We start from the raw sequence: 25106 nt of genomic DNA, 5'->3' as shown, positions 1-25106 counted from the left end.
GCTGACTGCTGAACTTCCACACTTTGATATCTGGACCTTGGTAGTCAGTCTCAGGAGGAAGAAGTGGCCAAATAAGAGAACAGACCTTGGTGGCTAGCTTTATAAATGTAATCTTATGGTTCTTAGAAAGGCAGGGGAATGGGAGAGAAAGGCAAGGCCTGTCAGAGCCAGGCTCGACATGCTTGAGAGGGCCAAAGTCCCTTCAATGACTAACGCTCTCCTGAAATAAGCAGGGGCGCGGGGGTCTGGAGAGACGGCTCAGTGTTGAAGAGTTTGCTGTGCAAGAGCAGAGACCGAGCTCTGATCCTTTCACCTGCATCCAAGCTGGACACCACTTCTGGGACCTATAGCCCCAGTGCTGAGGGTAGGGGGGGACTCCAGGGCTTGCTGATCAGCCGGTCTAGCTAAAACAGGTATGCAGATATCCAGACTCACTGGGCCTGTGTCAAAAATAAAAGTCTGGCTAGATGGCTCAATGGTTAGGAGCACTGAGTGCTCCTCCAGAGGAAGAGGGTTCAATTCCCAGCATCCACAGGGCAGTTTACAACTGTCTGTAACTCCAGTCCCATGGGATCCGACACCCAGCACCCTTTTCTTACCATGGCACAAGGAATACATGTAGTACGTAGACATACATGCAGAAAAACACTCATGGACATTACACACACACAGACACACACAGACACACAGACACAGATACACACACACACACACACACAGACAGCTGATTTCATCCTTTCTTTCATTTGTTTCTTAACCATTTTTCTGTGCATGAAAAGAGGAGAGAAAGTAAACGTGGAGGAGAAATTGGTACACTGTGAATGAGAAGTGCAAGGTATCAGGAGGGCGAAGAGCAGAGAAGAGGAGGATGGGGGAGGGGTAGGCCACAGAAGTGGGGAGGGCTGGGGGAGCAGATGGAGAAGAGGCAGAAGGGCAGAGCTCTGCAAGGTGCCGTAAGCTGTCCTGCCAGAGGCACTGTTGCTCCCTGCTCAGTCACGGGCCGCAGCACAGGGGTCCCTAGCAAGGGACAGTCACACACCGGGCTCAAGGTGGCGAGCACTTGGTCTGGAGTGGAGGTAGATTGTGCGCTATCGACTGGTTACACACATTCCACGATACGTTACTGATTAAGAAGTGAGGAGGCCTCTGGACTTGTGGTGCAGGTCACAGAGGAGCAGGTAAGAAAAGCAGAGCATAGGGGTCACACCAGGTACAGCAAGTAGTGCTCCTCCTGCCATATCACCTTTCCTGTGGCCAAGGACACGGCTCAGAGAGAGAGAGAGAGAGAGAGAGAGAGAGAGAGAGAGAGAGAGAGAGCGCAGCACTGGACAGACCACACTGAGAATGTGAGGATCAGCTGCCACACTGCCATGGTCATAGCCCTTCAGGCTGAATGAACAGTGCTGTCTTTTTTCTGTTCTCACACCCAGGCCCGCCTGACACACACACACACACACACACACACACACACACACACACACACACACACACGATACTTAGGAACACTGAGGGAGATGGGGATGTGGTGGCCTCACAGGCACTGTACTTACGAGAAGAGGCCCCGCAGTTCAATACGAGGGGCTCAGGACTTACGGCCCCTAGGCTTGGGAAATCCTTTTAGTGCACCCTTAGCAGATTGTAACCTGGTATGAAGTGAAAGTTCCCGCTACAGTATTATTAGCCACCTACAGGCATTTCTGACAGTCCCTTCCACTAGTGGACTAGTTGTTCTTCCACCAACAAGAAACCACAGGGCAGTATGGACTTAAGGGAGACAGAATTAACAAGAGAGATGGCATTTAGAGCCTTGGAAGTGGCAAGCGGTAAGGAAACCGGGCAACCACAAGCTACATAGTAACTGCATTTGCGTCCACAAGCTACATAGTAACTGCATTTTCGTGTAATGTATCTTACTTCTTTCCTTTTTGCAGTGATCCTCCTGTCTCTACCTGCAGGTGTGTGGCACTAAGCTCAGGATTTTATTTTGACTTTCTATGTGTGTTGCTTTGGTGCGGGCACTCAGTCCCATGCCTGTACTTGTTAAGCACTGGCCCCCACCAGTAAGCCGCCCTGGCTGTGCACTCCAGAGCCCTTCCAGAAGCTCTATCCAGGGGCACATGGCAAACCTAGCCTGTGTATGGTACCCAACACCTTTCTGTTTATGTGGCTCAAGAACTGGACATAGGATGATAAGTTACACTGGGACAGACAAAACGGCAGTCCATATAACCTGACAGCTGTTATCACTCTTGAGGGATGTCACTGAGTCTAGACCATGGGGCCATCTGCAGCCAAGAGTGGCCATGTACACTGCCCAGAATAAAGCCCTAAGCATACTCCAAACATGGGTATTAAAAAAGATTTATGTAACTACTTTTTATTTATTTGTCTGTATGTGTGTATGAGAGGAAGAGTAGAGAGGGAGAAAGAGAGAATGTATTCATGTACGTGCAGATGCTCTCGGAGGCCATCAGATCTCCTTAAGCTGGATTACAGGTGGTTGTGAGACACCCTATCAGGGTGCTGGGAACTGAACTTGGGTCCTCCAGAAAAGCAGCAGGCATTATTAACAGCAGAGGCATTCCAACCCAAGAGAGTGCATGTTGTGTTTGTGTGCTTGTGAGACTTAAAACATACAAAGTGTGGTTCTCAAGGCCTGAACCTTGCAGATGACAGGTGTTGTTGTAAATATCAAAAGCCTGGATACCCCAAGCTGTAAATAAATCCAAATGCTGGGGGGCAGGGAGGTTATGACATGGGTTTTTGAGCCTATAAGCTAAACGTTTATTTAGTCTGTGTGTATACAGTTCACTTGCTATGCAACAGTCAAATAACTTACAACGAAACACAGCTGCTCAGAGAAACAGTGACAGCAGAAACAAAAGCTACTTAAAAAGTGTGGAAGGAGCTGGAGGAAAGGAGGAATTCTATTACAAGTTATATGTACGCCAAAGGATGGCCGTGTAGGACTGTGGAATGTTCAAAACAGGGCCATGCTATCAGATGGTCAGATTCAAACGTGGAAAACATGGGAAAATAACTAACTTAGATATGTTAATTAGGAAAACAGATCCTGACTCAAAATACACAATTCTTTCCTGTTACTTAAGAAAGAAAGTTCTTTAATCCCGAGCATGGGAAGAAGTAACAACTCAGCGTCTGAAATCAGCACCATCCTTAATTACCTTCCCTTAAAGAGTAATAGTGAACACGTCCACTAAGATCCAACCCAGATGCTCTCCCTGCCTCAGGCCGCCTCAGGCAGGCCAGTTTGAGGGAGCTGCCCCAATGGGGTCTGGGAGAGCAACCTGAGTCGTCCGCAAGAGCAAGTGTCACCTCTCTAGCCCCTTACAAGTTCTAATAGGAAGACCATCCTAATAAGAAAGCCCAATCAATTGTTGGGACGTAGGTAAAATATTAAGGCCCAGGTAACAATTTCCTGGCTAGCCTGCCCTTATAAGGACATTTTCCCATGTATCTCTGCTGTTACTGAAAATCTTCCTAATGCCAGGACTGACTACATATTCTGTGATGTTCTGCATCCTTGGAAACCAGTCATGATCGAAATCAGTAGAACTATCTTGTATAGTTACCCACAATTAGCTTGGACCCAAACCAGCCACCTACAGGTCTTCCTGCACCGTGTATAAGCTTCTATGGTATATGTCCTTATAAGCTGCCCCTGGGACGGCTTCAACAAGAAAGAGACACCTGCACCAAAATAAGAAACTATTTGGAATACGACTTGCATTTTGAGTGGTGTCAAGTAAAGTTTAAGACCTCAAGGCAGCCCTGGGAACTGACATCCTACTTGGCAGGAAGAGACATGTGCATCGATAACTGACATCCTGGTTGGCGAGTTAAGATATGAATGTTAGACAAGGCAAGTCCCCTGCCACGGCTGAACACCCCAAGCAATGGGAGCAGGATGAGTGTATAACAAAGCCGTGCTCCTAAGGAAGTCCCTACCCCTAAATCCTGGATGGTGAACTGACTTGGCACAGGTGTGTGTGGATTCTGAGCTTAAAAACCCTGTAGGATCTTAACTCGGGGTCATGGTCAGTTGTTGAATCTGGACCATGGCCCTGGTCAACCAATCCCGGGGCGTATGCTTAATCAACTATCCCTGTCTGACTGAGATCAGCGCTTGTGTAGTGTACTTTGTGAGGTGATTCCTGGGCCCCAATACCAATGAACTAAACTGTAAAACTTCCAACACCTTTCCCACAGCACTGAGTGGCTGAGAGATGAGCTCAGGATACCTCTTCCGAAAGCAGGTGCTCGAAGCTGGGCTGACAGGCCACACACCATCAACACAGAAGCAAGAACAAAGACAGCATCATCACGTGACGGAAGGGACTGATACTACAGCAACAGTCAGCAGTCACTTAGTGTCACCTAAGTGGACTTTACTATCTGGTAAACTAACTAAAAAGATTTTACAAAGGGGGATGGGATTCCACAAAATACCGGGAAAAGCAAGTTCCATGGGGAACATGAACACAGACTACTCTGGGGTTTCTGTGTCTCCAGAGTCAGCCTAAGGATGAGGAAAATCCACAGTTGGTTTGTCCTGTAGATAAGAGAGAGTCATCAGACGCACACGATCATATGCGGAAGGAGGCACAGGGCTGAGGCTGAGCGCTGAGCGCAGCAGTGGGGCACACCGGCTTTCTGGCAACCCCAACTTCCTGATTCAGGGCCACCAGCTTTTGCTAAGAGCTTACCAGGATGCCGGCTGTTTCTTCGCTGAAAGTCACATCTGTGCAGTGCCGCCTTGGCTGTCATAAGGTTTTAATAGCCCACATATCTCAAATTAACATGTCTACTGGTATCTAATTAAAGATTAAGCTATTCAATTTGAATTTTTATCATTGTTTGGCAGGCGAATTTAATGCATTCTAAAAATACATGCTCTCATTTAAAATGATTATTCATTAATTTTTATCACATTATCTTTTAAGACTTTTTGGTAAATAATAGGTTTAAAAAGATAAAAGAAAACAACAGTCACGTAGTATAGAAAGCTAAAATCAAGTCATGAGAAACAGAGTACATAGCTAGCAGCGGGAACAGGTTCCAAGGCCTGCTCCAACCTGGTACCAGGCCCAGGGCACTCACCAGGGTTGCAGTCTGTAAGTAGTGAGCAGATGGACAGGAGGACTTTAGAGATGGTCAGGGCCGGACTCCAGTTGTCCTTGAGGATGTCCAGGCAGATCACGCCCTGGCTGTTGATATTACAGTGATAGATTCTTGTTCGGAAGGTGACCTAGAAGAAAACACAAAGTCGCTGTAACACACACAGCCAAACAGTGCCCAGGACTTCTGGGGACAAGCCCTGGGCCTACCTGAGGAGCATGAGCAGGAAATGGGCTGGACTCATGGAATATTTTTTAAGAATTTGGTGGATTTCAGTTGCTTTACTTTTCACATTTAGAAGATCCCCAACCAGAAAGCTTGGGAGTAATGCAAAGAAAGATAAATGCTCTTTAATATGGTTTTAAAACATGAGTGAAAATATGCAAACACGTCTCGTGCCTTTTTTATACAAGTGTATGTTATCACTGTATTTGCTACTGTTTAACTGTATTACCTTACTATAATCATAATTTACACACCTATTTCTTATTGAATTTTATAGTTTGAGTGTGCTAGTAATAATAGTCTTTTTCCTTTAACAGTAAGATCACTATTGTCCTTGTCTTACATATAATTTGGAAAGTGATGACATGAAAACCCTTCTATGGAGGAATGTGACCCAGTGGTTAAGACGCCGCTGTTCTTGCAGAGGACCCAGGCTTGGTTCTCAGCACTGACTGGCATGGCGACTTACAGCTGACAGCAACTCTGGGGCTAGGAGATCCAATGATCTCTTCTGGTCTCTGAGGGCACCAGGGATACAGGTATGCAGATAAAATATTTATACATATAAAATTAAATAAAAGAAAAATCTTAGAAGAAATCTTTAATATTGAAAACAAGTCCAGCTTAGTCTTAGCTAAGCAGCAGTAAGATTTAAATGCTACTTATTATTTATGACTATAAATTTGTACTTCTCCAATTTAGAAATAATTCTTGGTGTTCTAAGAACCAGTTGTTGGCACGCTGAACTATCATGGCTCAGAACCAGGAAAAACACACGTGACGGACATCGTTCTGTGGAATCTACCACTTGATCAGGGATCCAATATCCACTCAAAGATTAGGAGCTGATGTAATCTGCATGCTGCCACATTCCAGGAAGGCTGAGCAATGGCTGCTTTACAGCACACCCTGTCCTCAGCCAGGGCAGAAGCCAGCGTTGTCAGGCCACTCCACAACACAGGCCTCAAATGTCCAGAAGCCCTGAAGAGAGTAGAACAACCTTCTTCAAAACACAGCTGAATGAGCTGTGAGTCAGCGATAAGTAGCCAGCACCTGTGCTGGGGTAGGTTTGGGGACCAGGAAGGGGAGGAAGGATGACAGACAGGTTCAGAGAGTGAAAGCTTTCCTTTTGATACTGTCACAGAGAAGGCAGATGAGATCTCAGGCCTGGATGTGGCTAGGGGTTAAAACCCAGAGCCTGTACCTTAATCAGAAAAGCCCAGTGACGCATCTTTCAGGAAGTGGATGCCTAGAGAGAGAGCAAGGGAACTGATGGTGAAAGCCAGAGTTCAGGACTGGGAGAAGCATTAACTCTCACTGTGAACAGATTCTACACACGCACACACTCACTCATACACACACACAGACACACGCACACAGACACACACAGATACACACAGACACATGCACACACACATACAGAGACATACACGGACACACAGACACACGCACACACAGACACACACACACAGAGATATACATGGACACACACACACACACACACACACACACACACACACACACACACACTAAGAGCTGACACTACTCCATGCCTACTGGAGCAAATATCTGCAAAGGGGCTGCTAAAAAGTGTGTAATGTATTATAACAGAATGTATCAGGAAATTAACAATTTGGCATCGGCTGTAGTGAACACTGACAGATAATGAGGAAATGACATATTTATAATCACAGAGGAAACTTTCACTTTCACTATATAACTGTTAGGTCAACCAGACCAAATATCGGTAGGGATCCTGAAAATTTAAACCACAAGTAAAATCAAGGGACTGAATGATGACAAACACTACATTTGACAATTAAAGAACACATAATCCTGTCAATCACATAAGAAACACCTGCGAACACCGCTATACGCTGAGGTATAGAGCAAACCCACGGTCTTCCAAAGAACATAACGTCAGGTCAGAACCTACACAGGAAAGAGTCCCCTGCACCCTGGTCATGTTTAGAAACTGGAAACCGTATTTGCAAATAATTCCCTTTTCTGGTTTCTTTCTGCTTTTGAAAAAGAATCTAGTTGTGTAGCCGAGGCTGGCCTCAAACTATTGCTGTCTGTTCCAGCTTCTCACTGCTTGAGTACTAGCGTACGCCACCAAGACCAGGACGCAAGTAGCTCTCTGACTAAAGTCAAACGCACCCACCCCCACTAGACTCAGCGACAGGAGAATGCAGATGTTGGGCTGGCAATATAAAACTCTGTCTCTCTAGCCCAAATAACAGTTAAGTAGACACACACCATTTGAAATGTGGATGTTGGAAACTGAGACACTCACTAGAAGTAAGTAGAGCCAAGTATCTGACCTAGAAAGATAGAACGAGGGAATAAAAGGCACAAGAGAATAATGAGATGAGCAGAAGTCAGTGAGCACCGAACACCCATGGTTACTACGAACCCGAGGAGAGGCCAGCCTGCTCCGCCCGAGTGTTTGACTGCAGGATTAATGTTTATTATAGTCATTGTGAACGAAGAGTGGCTTATGCACACGTGACATGGAGAACACCCTATCAGGAACTAACTACTTACTCCACGTTAGTTCTCACAGTCAGTCAGTGAGGCAAGTATGGACCCATTGCAAAGTCGAGGAAACTGAGGCTGCGGCCCGCAGCCCCGGAGCCTCTGCTCTCCACACTCTGCCTGTAGTTCTGAGATGCTTGTAAATTCTACTGTAAGAAACAACACTGAGAGACCACACATGTTCTTTGCCAGCTTCTTACCACTGCGTATGCTGCAGAAGTGTCCTGTGTTGCAGAACAGGCATTTACATAGTCCACTGACTCCTGGTCTTACCTTTACCTTATACTTACATTTACTTCTAGGTGTACTCATGTGTATATCTCCACAGTTAAAATATAGAAGGAGACTATCATAAATACTTAGTACTATTTTTTAAAAATGTACTCTGACAATTTTATACATTCATATAATATATCTGGGTCATATCCCCTCCCACTGTCCTGTGAAAATTTCCCAACACATCTCCGTCCCACACTCATGGCCTGTCATTTTGTTTCTTGTAAGCCCTGAGCCCAGTGCCTACAGCCAGCTGGAGTGTCGGCTATCCTGTTGGGTTGGCAGTGTAGGTCTTGTTCATGACTGCAAATGCAAGTCATATTCAGAACACAGAATCTCACATTGCCTCCCACACTCTTCCCACCCTGTCTTCCTTCACGGTCCCTGAGTCCTGGGCATGGTGACAGAATGTGCAGCCTTTTGATATGAACAGTAACTGTCTTCCCTTAGTTCTTTAATTCCTGGTTATCACAGCTCAGAATACTTCGACAATGGAATTACGCAGCACTGAACCTTTCAAACTGCTCCATTCACTCAATAATCCCGAGAGTCACCACATGGCTGCATGTCCTAATAATTTATTTTCTATTGCTGAGCAGTGTGGGACAGTGAAAAGCACCCTGGTTCCCGGTTGAGCAGAGGCTTGAAACCCCAGTGACCCTGGACGGGATGGCAGTAGGCATTTCACCTGACTCCCAGGAAACCAGGCCCAGTACTAGCTGTGGCCCTCCATAGATTTGTGACCATCAGTCATGTAAGGGCAACATCCTCCACAGGTAGAGGAGGTGACCACAGGTCACACAGGCTCAAGACAGATCTCCATTATAATGAGGTACCTAAAGGCCTGGAGGCTTAGCCAATGAAGCTTCCCTTCCTAGACACTCCTCCCTGCAAAAGGCATTTAATCTTAGGTCCACTCTGAGAAGAGGGGTACAGTTTTACTCATCCTCTTTCTGCCATGACAGTAGATGTCTTAAAACCATGGGCTGGGATGTAGATCTCTCCCGAGAGACACAGCCAGAATATAGCAAACACAGAGGCGTATGCCAGCAGCAAACCACTGAATTGAGAATAGGACCCCCGTTGAAGGAATCAGAGAAAGAACTGGAAGAGCTTGAAGGGGCTCGAGACCCCATATGTACAACAATGTCAAGCAACCAGAGCTTCCAGGGACTAAGCCACTACCTAAAGACATGGACTGACCCTGGACTCTGACCTCATAGGTAGCAATGAACATCTTAGTAAGAGCACCAGTGGAAGGGGAAGCCCTGGGTCCTGCTAAGACTGAACCCCCAGTGAACTAGATTGTTGGGGGGAGGGCGGCAATGGGGGGAGGATGGGGAGGGGAACACCCATAAAGAAGGGGAGGGGGGAGGGGGATGTTTGCCCGGAAACCGGGAAAGGGAATAACTCGAAATGTATATAAGAAATACTCAAGTTAATAAAAAACAAAAACAAAAACAAAAAACAAAAAACAAAAAACAAAAAAACCATGGGCTTCCTCTTTTCATCCGGATCTACCATGGGGAGCCACAGAGAAGGCCTTCTCCTACAGAGCTGTTTTCCCATTATTCTCAGCTACTGCCATCACCAAACAGCCTGCTGCCTGTCAAGCCAAAGGACTATTCCTGTGGGACCGGCCGGAACCCACCCCTCCTTCCCCAGGCTAGATCCAGCCCCGCCGGCCCCCACTCTGTTCTCAGCTCTTCCGGGGCTTCCAGTGGCACCTGGATGCCCAAGAGCCTGAGAACCAGATGGCCCTGGCCTTCTTGCGGGCCCACAGGCCGGGGGACACCCCCATCCCATAGTCAGTTCCAGCTGTGTCCTATGCCCCAGATTGTGCTTCCCCACCCTCAGAGCAGTGTCCTGGGGCTGCCCTACGACCCTATGACCAGACACCCACCTGGTGGCAACATGGCTGAGAGCTTTATATTCTAATCTCGAGGCAAAAGGCCTGGCATGAGCTTTAGAAACCTTAAAGCACATTCCCAGAGACAACAAGACCACGCCTCTAATAATCTTTCCAAACAATTCATAAGCGGGGGTGGGGTTGGAGGTGGAGGACTAAGCATGTAAACATATGAGCCTATATGGCCATGCTAACTCAGACAATCACAACCGCTTACTAAGTAAAGGACATCTGGATGTTCAGAAGACAAAATAAAATAAAAAGCAAAGAAACCCTCTGTTTTCCCCACTCACAAAATACAGAATATTTCTATGATTACATGTGGGGTGACAATTACCCCTCACAAAAAATCATTTGACAACAGCTGGGTTAATTCAGCTTTGACAACCTGCCCTTGCAGGGCAGTCGAATGCCATAGCTTAAGGAGTCCTTCATAGGACTGACCTCTACCTCGGACTTCACTCTCCAGTCTGGGCCTGCAGAACTCAGAACCAACTACCTACAGCTGGAGTCTTTCCCAGTTCCTTTCCAGGCCATTCACCTGCGTCTGTAGCTTGTGGAACTCCAGCAAGTCTGCGCCCACACCCCTGCATGTCATAAATGGCACTGCAGAGGACGCGGGTCAAAGGCCACACTGAAGAGAGCACAGGTGTGGGGGAGGGGTGGGATGTTCCTGGGTGACACCTACCTCCATGAGCTGTGTAGTTCTGGAGCTGAACCCTGACCACCAGGTTACTGCCTAGGCCTGTGGGATTAAATCAATGATCAATAGCTAGCCTTCTTATTAAAACCTGTCACTCTCCAGGACCTCGGTATTACAAACGAAGCTGTGGGGGACATTCCTCCCCCACCCCCTCTGTGTGTGTGTGTGTGTGTGTGTGTGTGTGTGTGTGTTGTTTTGCTTTGCTATACGGGGATAAATATGTAAGACTACAATGTAACTGGTGGGTCAGATGGGTGATTGACAATTTTACAACCCCAATGGCAATGTGAGGCAGCTTCTCTGCTTGACGGCCTGGTCTGTTGTTACCCCTTGCTTGGGTGTGGTGGTTTCAATGTGCGTTTCCTGTTACAGATGAGGTTGGACGTCATGTACTATATGGTAGGTAACCTTTATGCTCTGTTCTCTTTCCTATCTAAGGCTGTTTGAGTGCTGATGCTCCCCTACTAATGACTCTAATAGTATCTTGCTAGTGGTTGCTTTTCTTGAGACAAGGCCTCTCTCTGTGGACCAGGTTGGTCTGGAACTCGTGATCCTCCTGCTTAAGTCTCCTGAGTGCAGAGCTAGCATGTGCTAGCAGACTCAGGTTCTAACAGTGTTTTAATTGGAGACATTTCATTAAAAACTGAAGCTGAGATAAACTTGTTTACAAAATAATGAATCACAAAATTGCACAGTCCTCAGAATGTTTTGGACAGTGAGTGTTTCACTTGTCTAAATGCTGATCAGAGAGATAGGCTCTTGGAAGGGTCATCTTCTATTTTGACAGGTGCCACTGAGCTACACCATCAGCTTGGCTGTTCATACATGTTCCGACGTAATGGTGTTCCTAGCCCCACCTTTTAGAAGCAGGCAGATTCATGACCCCCAAGTCTGAAGCAGGTGCCGCTTCTGTAATGTGACCTGGATCACTCTCCCCAGGTTCTCCCCATCACATCCCTCTTCAACTCCCAGGCTTGCCATGGCTGCCCCCACTCTACTGAATTGTTTACTGGAGTGCTTTCTTCCAACTGTTGTCCAGGGCAGTGCCTGGCACAGATCAAGGTCCACTGTGTGCTGAGCAGATGCGAATCTGATACGGACCAGTGCTGTGTGCAAAGGCAGAGTCCAAACGGATCAGTGGCATGTGCAAAGGCAGAGTCCAAACAGATCAGTGGTGTGTGCAAAGGCAGAGTTCAAAAGTCTTAGTGCTCTGTAAGCACTATATATACTTTTTGTATACTCAGAAAACTGGGAAGAATTCCTGGAGGGAGCAGAATCTTCTGTTAATACTGTTGACTCGGGGTCTCACAAGTAGGCTATGCTGGCCTTGAACTTGAGAGTCTCCTGCTTCAGTCTCAGACGCTGGGCTACAGGCATGGGATCCAAGGCATGAGATAATGTATGTGGTTATTTTGTTATTTTGTTTGTTTGTTTGTTTGTTGAGACGAGGGCTCATGTAGACCAGGCTAACCTCAAACTAATTGTGTAGTCTAGACTAGCCTTGAACTGCTTGCTGATCCTTCTGTCTCCACCTTCAATTGCTTGGATTACAGGCAAGTACCACTAACACCATGTCTGGCTAGGAAGATGTCCGAACATCTTTCTGTCCCATGCACCTTTCCTAAATTTTCCAGCAGATCATTTCAGAAGGTATGTCATAAAAATTAAACTGGTAATAGGAATATAGTAAACATCCAATATTAATATTTTTACTGTTCCTATTTTTTATTTATAAATGCAAGAGAGAAAAATGTATGGTCTAGTCACACGAACAAGGATGTTCTGCAACAGAGGCAAAACTTGCTAGTGACGTGTCTGGAACAGCCAGCATATTCCAGATCCTGATAAACACAGGGAAACAAGCGTGAACCCCACAATTGGTAAGGGAGTAGCTTCAGGTCAGACCTTCAGATCTTAGTATCAACCAATGGCAAGAGTTTTAGAGGCTGTGAAAGTGCCTGCCCCACCCCCAACTCAGGCTCCCCTCCCTCCCTCCTCCCTCCTCCCTCCTTTCCTTCCTCCATCCCTCTCTCCCTCCCTCCCTCAGGAGGCTGAGCCTAACTGTGTGCCCTTCTCTTCAAACTCTGACATGAAGACAAAGCAAATGGCAGTGTCCGTGGACAATGACTGAGTTCTGTGCCCCAAATAACTCTCACCTACATTTGCACCTACAGCTGCCCCCACACAGTTCAACTGCTGATGGCCACGGCCCTCACTCCTCAAGGAGACTGGAGGGAGTAATGTCTGAAACACTCCCTATAACTCCAGGCATTTAAAAACACGGTTTGACTAGAGTGACAGAGAAAACAAATTAACTTAAAAGTGGCTAATTCTTAGGCCTGGCAGGCACGGTTTTAAGGCACATGTGTGTAATGGACAGAATAATGGCCTTCCCTCCCTTTGTGACCCATGGATGCTATCATCTCCCATCAAAGTAAGGATCTTAATACTGGCCGATTTTTCATTGGTCATCCAGATGGACCCAATATATTCATAAGGATCTCAACATCAGAAAGAGAGAGAGAGAGAGAGAGAGAGAGAGAGAGAGAGAGAGAGAGAGAGGGAGGGAGGGGGATCAGGGATGTGTTATGTGATATGAGAAGGTGCCATGGGCCAGGTGGCACTGCCAGCATCAGTCACTGAGTGGGGACAGGTACAGTGAGCATCAAAGGACACAGAGCTTCTTTAATCTTTCTGTCAGCAGCATGGAGCCCCACAGCTCGCACTGCAACAGTAACTCCTGTGTTAATGCCAGTGATACTTAGTTTTTAATTAGTGCTGTACAGGGAAGACAATGAAGGAGATATTCAATAAACCTACAACTCACAGACAAGTTGATTCCTTTCTGCTTTAAAAGGGCGAACTGTAATACACACAGTTGTTAGGAAACCTAATATCTGAGAAAATGACTCTATGCCAAATACCATGACTGACATGTTCTCTGCGGCTAAAGACAACAGCAGAAGCAGAGATCGAAGGAGCTGTCCTTTTTCTACTTGTTCACATTTTGATACCACTCAGGCTACCCTGTAAGACCCAGCACATTTACAGATTAATGTAAATTCATCTAAATGCAAATTGGAAGGAATATACAAGATCCCAGTATCGGTCAGAAAAAAATGACTAAGTTTTATGTTTGTAGACACACGGGGTGGCAGTTATTTCTCTTGAGAGATTAACAATCCAATACATGGAAAGCACAACACACAGAATTTGTAGAAACTGGCTACAGGTGAAGAGTCATCTTTTACATGATCCACAGCAACACAGAAGTAAAACAGATTTTAGCACGATTTCAAATCAAACCGTGCCTAATGTGCTGACAATATGGTAAATTTATGGCAATTACAGAATTGGTCTGATGTCCGTCCGTGCTCTTGGCGAATGCTTGAATAACACAGAAGAGACACAACTTCTGAGTGGGGGGGGGGTTGAGGCAAGATCTCACCGTGCAGCCCTGGCTGGCCCGGACCTTGCTATGTAGATCAGGCTGGCCTTAAAGTCATAGATCCCCATGTCTCACTTCCACAGTGCAAGTAGCTGTGCCACTCCCCTAGCTCAAAAGACACAAGCTTTGGGGAAAGGTAGGCAGCTTTAAATACTAGGAGACTTCCCTAGGAGCCACAGTGATGCTGCCTTTTATTTACGGCATGACGGTTAAGAGTGCTGTGTGCTCATCACAGAGATCTGTAACCGAAAACAATACAAATGAGAAATAGACTAAACTGTAAGATGTTTATGGCTGAGGCTTTGCAAGCAGCTTGCATTTATTACACAATTTAATTTCCGCTCACCAAGATATTATTATTACTCTTAATTTTAAAGAGTGAGAACTGCGTTGCAAGCTTGAAGGACTCAGCGAACTGCTCATCACGTAGTGGAGTTTGATAGCGAGGAAAGCCCAGAGAGAAGGGAAAACATGAACGTGTTAACTTCCTGACTTTAAAAGCCCGGAGGGAAAAGGGAGAAAGTTCTAGGTCTCGACTGTGACTTAGCTGGGAGAGCTGATGGCAGCGGGTTACTCACAGCTCTTGGGAGGAATTCTGAAGAGAGAGGCGGATGTCCAGTGACCTTAGAGAAGCTGCGGTGGTTCTCACACACGCTGACCCAGGCTCCCTAGCATGTGGGAAGATGACGCACTTGAGAGCAAGACAGCAAGCCTTGAGAACTGTCACCTACCATCTGTCCAGCCTTGGGATCATTTTGATGTCAGTGTTTAGGGCAGGCTTGTCTTTCTTCCACAGTGTGGAGAGCACCAACAGCGGCCGGCGGCACCATGAGCTGATGACCAGCACGAGCAGTCAGGCAGGCAGCTTATGGAGAAGGGACTTGCGACTTATGTAAGCTCGAGTGCATCGCCTCGGCTTGTTAACAGATGTGACTGATGTGGGACGATCGTCTGACATAGATTCTACAGCAGAACTACAGCAGACCTTACAGGCTTCTTCTCTATGAAGGGATCTGCTAGTAAAGTGAAGAAACTGTCCCCCAAGCTTGCTGAGGTCCTGGTGACCGTTAAGCATCAGGCCCCAAACCACCTGCCTTGAGGAACTTGCTTTCTCATTAGTGACTGTGAGATGAGGCTGGAGACAGAGCAGTGGGGGGCAGAACTCGCTCCGGACTGGACTGACGAAAGGTTGGGCTGGGACTCAAACTGGGGCCAATAGATAATGTTCTTCCACCTGGCCTCTCAAGGACCTGCTCCTCTGAGGTAGATGCCACTAACTCGTCTTTCCAAAATGGTAACCGTAATAGCTTCTACTGCTGTAATGAAATACCATGACCAAGACAACTTATTCAATAAAAGTGTGTAATTGGGCTTATGAGTTCAGAGGGTTTGAGTCCATGACGGCAGAATGAGGGCAGATCTCCCAAGACACAAATGGAAGCAGAAAGAGATAATCTGAAAACTTCAACTAGTTCTGTGAACACCTCCAACGAGGCCATCCTAATCTTTCCCAAACAGTCTGACCAGGTGGGGCATTGTCATTTAAACCATGACAGTATGTTAATGACATATGTGATTCACACTTTCGGATACTACCAGCTGACCAGACCAAGAAGTGGATGGAGGAGAAACAGAATGGAGAAGAGACAGACACCTCACTCCACACTAAGCTCTGGAACTGAAAGCATATCTGACTTTGGTCATTGGCGGCTTATCTCTGGGCAGCTGCTGGGCTGAGGTGATGAGCGAGGAAGACGGAGGTGAAGACCCACAGTGAGCAAGACAGGTGCTGGCCTCTAATCCAGGCTCCATGCAAAGACAACACACCTCCTGACTGACTCCCATACTCCTTAGCAGAAGTCACCCCCGGAACTCAGCTGCCCCCCACACACCTCTTTGTGCCCCAAGACTGGAAGAATTCAGCACATGACATCATTCCTGTCAGTTGCACACAGTGTGCCACCCTGCAGAGCCTTGTGTCCCTAAGGAAATCTGAAGTCATCTTACAGACACACCAGGCTGCTTTCCCCTCACGTGATTTGTAACACACATCTTTGGAGGGCGCTGACTGCTCAGAGCAACAACAAATATTACAGCTGAAAGCAGTCCGTTGCACGGTACACGGCTTTTATAAACGGCATCCACGTCACTTTACAAAACCCACAGTTGTGGTATCAGCTAAACAAGGATCCCGGAAGTGAATTTCTGTAGGCAGGCTAGCAAAGATGTTTATTTACAGGAGGATAACTTTATGTAAGAATTTATATAAACAATTAATAATAACAATTAATAACTTATAGAAACAATATAATATAATTTACATATTTTTATTGCTGCTAGGGAAGAGCATGTATTTGTTTGATGAACAGATTAACTGGAAATATAGAGTGTTTACTTTACAACAAGGCCTTTAGCACCATAATTACAAGTAGCCATAGCCCACTAGGAGCATCCGTCAGGCTGACAGCATCTTTCCTGAGGCGTGATTTCTTCAGGCTGTCAACGGACGGTTCCAAGAACTTCTTCAAGGAAACTATGCTTTGTTATTTAAGATTTGGTTTAGGTTGGGACAAAATTCTGATTAATATTTTAGCTAGAAGAGATTACAGGCATCTAACATTAAGTGAATCACTGTGTTAGAAGACACAGGACTGAGAGATCGCACAGGTGGGCCTCACGCACATCACTACATTGTATCGACTTTAAATAAACAGGAACCAAAAACTGAGAGTAAGACCAACATCAGGCCTACTTTTCCAGGAGAGTTCTGCGCTTCACCCTGACTGCGTTAGAGGAGTGTATGCTCCTGCAGACGCCCGTATTGTCAAAGTTTGTTAATTTATTTTTTCATATCTTTTTTTTGTTAGCATTATTTACTAACATGGATTAAGGAAGAGAGAAATCAACCTCTTGGTTGTAATAAATAATTATATTAAACAATACAGCGAATGCTCATTCTCACCCTAATAAGCTTGAGAAGAATACATGTTAACAGTTTCAGAACTACACCGACAGATGGGCCCACCTTCTTGGACGCTGTAAAACTGAACGACCAAGATTTGTTTCCAAACATGCATTTAAAGCTGTATCAACTACCTTATAGGCATGTGATAGAGTACTTTTGGTCTGATTAGAAGTAATTATATTTTCTACTAACCAGAAAATAATGTGATAAGAGCAACTCAGGGACTCGGGTTGTATACGCCTCTCTCCTTAATGTTTTCCCCACTATCCACAGCACCTGTTCCTTTCCTGCACAGTGAGCGCAGTCAGAAATTCACCAAGTGTATTCTCAAGGTCCACGCCAGAAAGATCTTTGACTCTTGAAGGAATCTCACTGTTGAAGTTTGTGGGGCAAGTGGGCCATGCCACCAGACAGAAGAACGGGTAAAACCTGAGTGAGCCCAAACCCAGTGAAACCCAGAACTGAGTACCATCATCATGGGGCCAGCTCCCTGTCAAACTCTACCAGCTCTGGGACACATAACCATGACACCCCATTGAGAGGACCATGGCAATCAGTCCCATAGCAAACAACCCCGGAGTTCTACATGCTAATGAGGGATCTAGAATGTTGAACCAATGAGCGTCCCTTCCTGGGCACTCCTTCCCACAAAAGGCATTTAATCCCTAGCTCGCCCTGAGTAAGGTGTATGCATTCACATTTGCCATCAAATTAAGCAGTTTGGACAACTGAGGCCCATCTCTTCATCAAGGATCACAGTGGACAGGGCTTTAAAAGAGCCGTGCCTAAATCTCCCAGAGAATGGCCTTCTCTCTCCCAGGTCCTCCATTCTCTCGGCACCCACTTGATTCCCTCTCCACCTCCTAGGCTCTGCCTTCCCCTTCCAGTCTGGCACATGGATACCCTGAGAGGAACCAGGGACACCTGTTCCCAATTCCCAGCGGTATGCCAGTGGTGACTGGGTATACAGGGGACTGGGACCCACCAGCAGTTGTGCCAGATTCTGCTGTTTTCCACCTGGGGAACACAGACTGAGGACCCCCATTATAGACTGCATTCTGCTTCCCCTGAGCAGAGAACTGGTGCTCCTGGCACCCCAGTACGAGATGCCCACACACATACTCACGTACACATGCATGCAAACACACTCACACATACACACACACACACACACACACACACACACACACACACACACACACACACACAGAGTCTGGCAGAGGTTTCTCTCTGTACCTCAAAAGCTCTCTTCCCAGTTTTCATGCCCACTGCCACCTCCACTGGCATCGATGAGGCCATGGGACTCTGGGACAAAGGATAAGACATGACACCCAGGGAAGGGTATGTGAAAGGCTGGAGAGCACATCATTAAAACACTGCTCCTGCTCTGGTTAGCAAGAAGCCAGATGCTGTGGAGAAGAGAGACAAGCCGAAGATCAAAATGGACAGGACGGTAAATAAATCTAAACTTGGAGCAATACCTTCCTAGGGGTGTCCCTGGCTGTCTGCAAAGGTGATGCCATGGAAAAGGGGGTGCATTTGAATTGTCACATCGATGACTTAGCTGGCAACTCCAAAGTCATCCTGCCAGTTCTGGCTTTCAAAATGCTCAACAATGGTTCTCATGCTGGCAACAAGCTGGCCATGAAAGAGTCCATGATCCTCCCTGTGGGCATATTCAGCTTCCAGGAAACCTCGGGCACTGTCAAGATGTTTACCACAACCTGAGGAATGTTATCAAGGACTACCGGAAAGATGCCACCAACGTGGGTGACATGATGAGTGTGAGCTTCACCCTAACCGTAGCATCTTGGGAGCAAAGATTCTCTGGGGCTGTGGTTGCAGAGGGCAGGGTGGCTACACTGGCCGGTGTCACCAGCATGGATGTAGATGCCTGTGAGTCTTTCAGAGAGCAAACACCACTTGGACTTCAAGTTTCCTGACGATGCCAACAGGTACGACATGCTTGGCCATCGGGCTGAGCTGTAGGAGATATTTAAATGGAAGTGTGCAGTGGTGTTTATTGAAGGCACCTTTGACCGGGGTGTCTAGGAAGCCTGGCGGACAGTGTGTGTGCTCATGGCTGATGAGCATCCCATAGTGACCGACCCTAACCAGATTGTCAAGGCTACGGCTGAGAAGTCCCGAAACTGCTCTCTGTTCAAAGAGAACAGGATTGGCTCTGAGACTGAGTCTCTGGAGGAAGGCAAGCTGGGCAGTGTGATGGTTGAGCCCCATGTTGTCCCATTATACTGGGGGAGGTAGGGGGATGAAGATACCTTCATTAGTGACCTGGTAGGTGGGACTTTCCACTGGATACATCAAGGCCGATACACATGGCTTCCTGATCCTAGGACCAGGGCAAATACAATCAGATCCGCAAATTGAGAAGGAGTTGGGAACCAAGGCTAAGTTAGCCGTAGGACCTTCAGAAATCCCCTGGCCAAATAAACCATGGGCTGGCAACTCTCTCAGTCACCATTGGCTGCCTAGACCTTGTCCCTGGTGTCACAGAGGAGGCTTGAGGCAAGCCCCAGGCTTCGTGGACCTTCACAGTTACTTCCCTACACGTCCATGGAGGATGGAAACCAAGCCCTACTGAAGCCCTATTGGAAACCCAGCTCTGTAATCATGTGACTAGTCTAAACACCGTGTCTGTCACCTTACTTCCCAGCTAGTGTCTGGAGCCCCTGACCTCCAGTATGATTTCCTGGGTAGCCACAGGCAAGAATCCATGTGGTTCTATATGCAAAATAAGGCCTCAGAGACCTGGTAAAAAAATCTCATGAAAGAGATTAAGAATAGAGGCTATAAGATATACCTAACACCACTGAGATTATTTACTATGTATGTATGTGTGTGTATGTATGTATCTATGTATGTATGTATCTATTTATGTATGTACGTACGTATCTATCTATCTATCTATCTATCTATCTATCTATCTATCTATCTATCTATCTATCTATCTATCTAGGGTTTTTCTATATAATCCCTGGCTGCCGGCTGTCTGGGAACTCCATATAAATCAGGCTGGCCTCAAACTCACACAGACTGACTGTCTCAGCCTCCTGAGAATTGGGACTAATGGTGTACACCACATGCTCAGGTCTGAATTTTAAGCTGCACCCGGGCCACACATTTCACTTTACACCTTCAGCCTGAAGCAGGAATCCCATTTTCATGAACGCTGCTGGCTGTGTTGTACATTTGCTAGGTCTTTTTATGACAAGCTGCTAGGCTTTCGTGCCACAGTGACAGTGTCTGAGGGAGATGCTCCTTCACGATGATCGCCTTGCAAATCCTGTCCATGGCCACAGCACAATCCTGCTCAAGTAATCTCAGAAGCTGGAGGTTCTGGCGCTGCTTTAGGAAGACATGTTTTGTAGGCTCACCAGGGAAGTATTTACAGTAAAGCCTGGTGACCTAAATTTGCTCCCATAACCTATGTAAAAGTCCATGGAGAGAACTGATTCTGCAAAGTTGTCCTCTTAGGTCCGAGCACATGCCATGAATGTACACCTTCACTCACCAATCATGGACAACATTAATAATAGATACATTTCATAAATATGCTTGTATGAGAACTTATTGAATGAATCTTTCTCATACACATAACATACAGGAAGGAGTGGGTGTGCTAGTAGGGCAAGGGCAAGCAGGGCAGAGCAAACGCTGCCTTCTTCCACTCTTACAGTGAGTATGACCTTCAGCAGAAGGCATGGCCAGGTTAAAGGTTAGTCTTTTCACCTCAAGATCCAATCAGATGAGTGTCTTTCTATCTCAGAGGTCCAGACTGAAACTGGATTCATCCACTTCGAGCCAAGCAGAAAACCTTTCACAGGTGTGAGCTGCATTTCTGGACTGGAGTTTATTCCAGATGCAGTCAGGCTGACAACCATGAATAGGTACCAGAGTGATTTAAATCATTTCACAAGCAGATACTGCACTCCTCAATCTCCCCCACCCCTCTTTCCTAGTTTTGGATCTAGAAGTGCTGCAATGAAGCAGCGTTAAGTGGCATTAGGCAAGACAACTTTCAATGGCCTTTAGCTTTCAAAATGTGCAAACGGACTCTGGTATCTTTGCAGCAGATGAGATGGACAGAATTAATTTGATTAATTAATAAGAAATATTAATGTGAGACCAGAAAGATGTCTCAGTGGCAAAGAACACTGGCTGCGCTTGAGAGGACCCGAGTTCATCTCTCAGCACCCGAACGGTGGCTCACAAATGCCTATAACTCCAATTCCAGGGAATGTGGGACACCTTCCTCTGGTCTCTGCACGTACCAGACACACACTAGGAGACATACTCAAGCAGGTGAACACTTATACACACAAAATGAAAGTAATCTTTAAAAAAAGGATTGTCATCCTGGTTACAGCGTTTAAAGTTTTATTGATGTGTTTTTATCATATACTAGTGTGAATGAAGTATAATTTTATACGTCTTTCTCTTATTTTTATAGTCGAGGGCAGATGTCGTTAACACATCTGCATTAACCTAATTCCAGGGAGAGAAGATAACGATAGCTGATAGGAGCAAAAAGTCCACATTTCCATACTCCACAGCAGCCGCTCTGAGCTACAGAAACTTAGCTTTCCTTTCTCTGGCCTTCTGTCTAGCGCCTGCTGTGTCTAGCTGTACAGGTTTTCTTCAGGGCCTCCCCTGCCTCTGTAGGCTGTCTAACATCACTGTTCCAATGTGTATGCTGCAAGCAGGCAGTGCTTCCTGTGGTCAACCTTTTATTTAGGAAAAATCACAACACATTGAAGAGACCCATCAACGCTGAACCACTTTCCCAAACCTGTGTACAGGGTGGACATGAACAACACACATGCACATGCACACATACACATGTTTTCATTTCCCCCACCCCAAAACAACTTATGCTTACAGATTATAAAGTTTCCTTTTGGGCATAAATCACATAACCACTGATGAGGCCTAGTGTGGAGGTGACAATCAAAGGTTGGATCGCTGGTCTTCCACAGGAAAAGACCCATTGTAAATCTAAAGTCAGCGGCTGAGCAGGAACTGCTCTGATTCCCGCCCTGGGACTGTTGCTGGGAAACAGAGTCTCACTGACACCGGAGGCATCTGTGACAGCCTCAGTTTGCTGTTTCAATATGTAGTCTTGATTTCCGCCATCTTTCAACTCTTGGGATCCTTGCCTTTGACCACTTAAGAAACTTTTTTTCATCTGTGTTGTAGCCACCTATGTGCCTGTGTGCCCACACGCCTGAGCCTATGTGCTGTTCTCTTTGGGTCTCCATACCTTGGCCTCTCATAAACCAAGAGTTCTGTTTAAACTTTAATGGACCTTTCAAAGCACACTGCTCTACGTGTGGTAACTCACTGAATTCAACTTTCCTACCTGCAAGAGATTCTGGTGTGTCAGAGGTGAGGTGGAATTCATGTGTCTTTTCCAGGGCCTTAGAGTTCTACTGTCCCAATAACCTGCTAGTCTCTACCGCCTGTGAGAGTCTCCGCCTCCTGTGGACATCTCAACCTTGGTCACAGGACTCATCACTTTCTGATCTGATTTTACTCTTACACTTCTGTGTGCTCGTCTTTTTCCTCCTGTGTAAATGGAAGGCTATTTGAGGGCAGGGCATGCAAATCGCTTTAAACCATCCAGGGTGCCAAACACCATATACATTTAATTGGGTGCATGTGATGTGTATGTGCATGTGCGTGTGCGTATGCGTGCGTGTGTGTGCGTGTGTGTGCATGTGTGTGTGTGTGTGTGCTTACTGGGTCAATGAATGGTACTAAGATGTCTGAATATATTTACCAATGAACTATTTTACTTTGTATTCAAATATCAATTTACTGTAGGCATTTTAGGATGGATGTGGACCCTTAGGAGTTTATGAACATGACTAGAAAGTAAGTTTTGATTCTGGGAAACCTGTGCTGGGTAGTTACTGACTGCCTTAATTAGTTTCCACAGCTTGCTAACCTGTGAATTCATTTCTAACTATGTATACAGGTAAGTACAGCCTAGGTAGGTGAGACTCCCGAAATGGCTTTGTGGAGAAAATCCACAAATTCTGTTCCTTTTGTTTTTAAACCCGATTTCAGAATGATCTGTTTACCAACTAATGGGCCAGTTACTGAATTCTATGGTTTATGCACTTGGATCTGTATTAGAACATAATCTCCTCAGTCCTGGCCTTGCAGTGTCCTGTGAGGACCTTGCCGAGGCCTTCACATGGAGTTAGTTGTGTGTCTGTTGTAGCTCTCATGGTGTTGATACCCACAGGACAGTGGGCGGCATCTGCCCACGGTGCTAAGTTCTGTGAGGATCAGGGTTGGGCTGGTCTGTTATTCCTAACTAGACACTCTTTACTTTTTAATGTCTTGGAACATTGAGATTAGAATCACTTCATGGGTCTAAGCAGATTTAGAAATAAATTTTAGAGGACAGAAGATCTTTTTGAGCAAGTGCTGGACAAGTAAAGGAATTACTCGTGGTAAATGATAAAATGTTATCAGACGGCAAAGAGCCAACATTTTTAACTCTACTCAATTACATTAAGTTCTGTTTCTTTCATTAACGGAAAGAATGGTGTGATTTTAAAGAGAACTCTAGAAAGGATTATCAAACAGATTGTTTCTTATGCCTCAGAAATGACAATAATCAACAGGTGTAAGCAGGGCATAATGACGACAAACCGAACCACATGGGACCAACTCCTTTCGAGCAGCTTCCTACTGATCAGGGAAGAAGCAGACACAGAATTCCAGCATTTCAATGCTATAGGCCCCGGTCCTTGGAAGGCTGACGGCACATCGCATACAGGGTCTCGTGCAGAGTTCCCATGAAAGTGTGACACCTCTAACCTCCTTTGCTGACACCCACGGGCAGCTTCTTGATGTTCTGGACAGGCATATGAGCAACTACATTTGGTAGAATGCTGAAGCACATGGTGGCTTGGCAATCATAAATCAAAGCTTGATGGGGAAGTGTTATTTATGACCAAGGAGACTGTAAACAATAGGATATAAAATCAGTGGGCTGGTGCCCAGTGCCCTTGAATACATTCACACAGGCAGACCTCTCTCCAGGTTGAACAGCATCCCAGCATAGGAGAAATGGAGTAGGGCTGACAGCAAATTTAGTCTGTTTTCTGTCATGATAACAAGAGACTTGACATTGAGTAATGTATAAAGAAAGTGAGTTTGCCTTGCCTTGGTTCTGGGAGCCAGGAGATTGAGAGGGTGACAGTCTTCTTGCTGATGGGCACGCTACAAAGTCCAAAGGTGTCTCCCAGGAGGCAGAACATCGGAGCTCATGCGACTGTCTGCCTCTTAACCACCCCAAAGGTTCAGATACTCCGCCGGCCTGCGCTCTGCCCTCAAGAAACCTCACTCTGGCAACCACCTCAGCACGGCTTTTGGTGACTAATCAGAGCACCGCGTCTGCATGCTGAGTATTTTCCCAGTGGAGGAGGCACAAAAGTTTGGCTCATGAAAACCATGGGCTGGATGTGGAACACACAAAGCTGGGGGAACAGTGACTGTAGGGATGGACGTCAGCTGAACAGGAAGCTTGTGTAAACGACACAGCCAAGTAACCCCTGCATAGAAGAGATCCAGAACACGACCGTCCCTTTGGAACACTCCTCCTTGTGCCTCTTCCCTGTCACCACCAATTGAAAAGCCAGCTGCCATTCTGTATCCTGCTTCTATCCATTAATTTTTCTGTTCCTTGACTTTGAATAATCTCATGGTGTCTTTATTTGAGTGTCATACTTGTGGGGTCCATGTGTGTTACAAATTCTCCTACGTCTTTATTTCATGAGCTTATCCTATTCATTATATGAATACAGCACAGTACCTTTCCATGATACGTGGCTCCCTTCCCCAGCCAATTTTCTGCTCAAATAAAGCA

At 46.2% G+C, this 25106-nt stretch overlaps 1 protein-coding gene across 4 annotated transcripts in view; it reads right to left on the bottom strand.

The window, feature by feature from the left end:
• Ube2e2 (ubiquitin-conjugating enzyme E2E 2) overlaps window positions 1-25106 on the bottom strand; it is a 277665-nt gene that overhangs the window by 17343 nt on the left and 235216 nt on the right. For all 4 annotated transcript variants that reach the window (NM_001399660.1, NM_001399659.1, NM_001399661.1 and 1 more), the window contains one exon: window positions 5122-5269. In NM_001399660.1, coding sequence (NP_001386589.1) covers window positions 5122-5269 — 148 coding nt within the window. The remainder of the gene's footprint in view (window positions 1-5121; window positions 5270-25106) is intronic.

Source organism: Rattus norvegicus, chromosome 15 (genome assembly GCF_036323735.1).
Source record: "Rattus norvegicus strain BN/NHsdMcwi chromosome 15, GRCr8, whole genome shotgun sequence".
Classification (NCBI taxonomy): domain Eukaryota; kingdom Metazoa; phylum Chordata; class Mammalia; order Rodentia; family Muridae; genus Rattus; species Rattus norvegicus.
The sequence above is the reverse complement of the archived record's forward strand: the minus strand, read 5'-3'. Positions and strand labels throughout refer to the sequence as shown.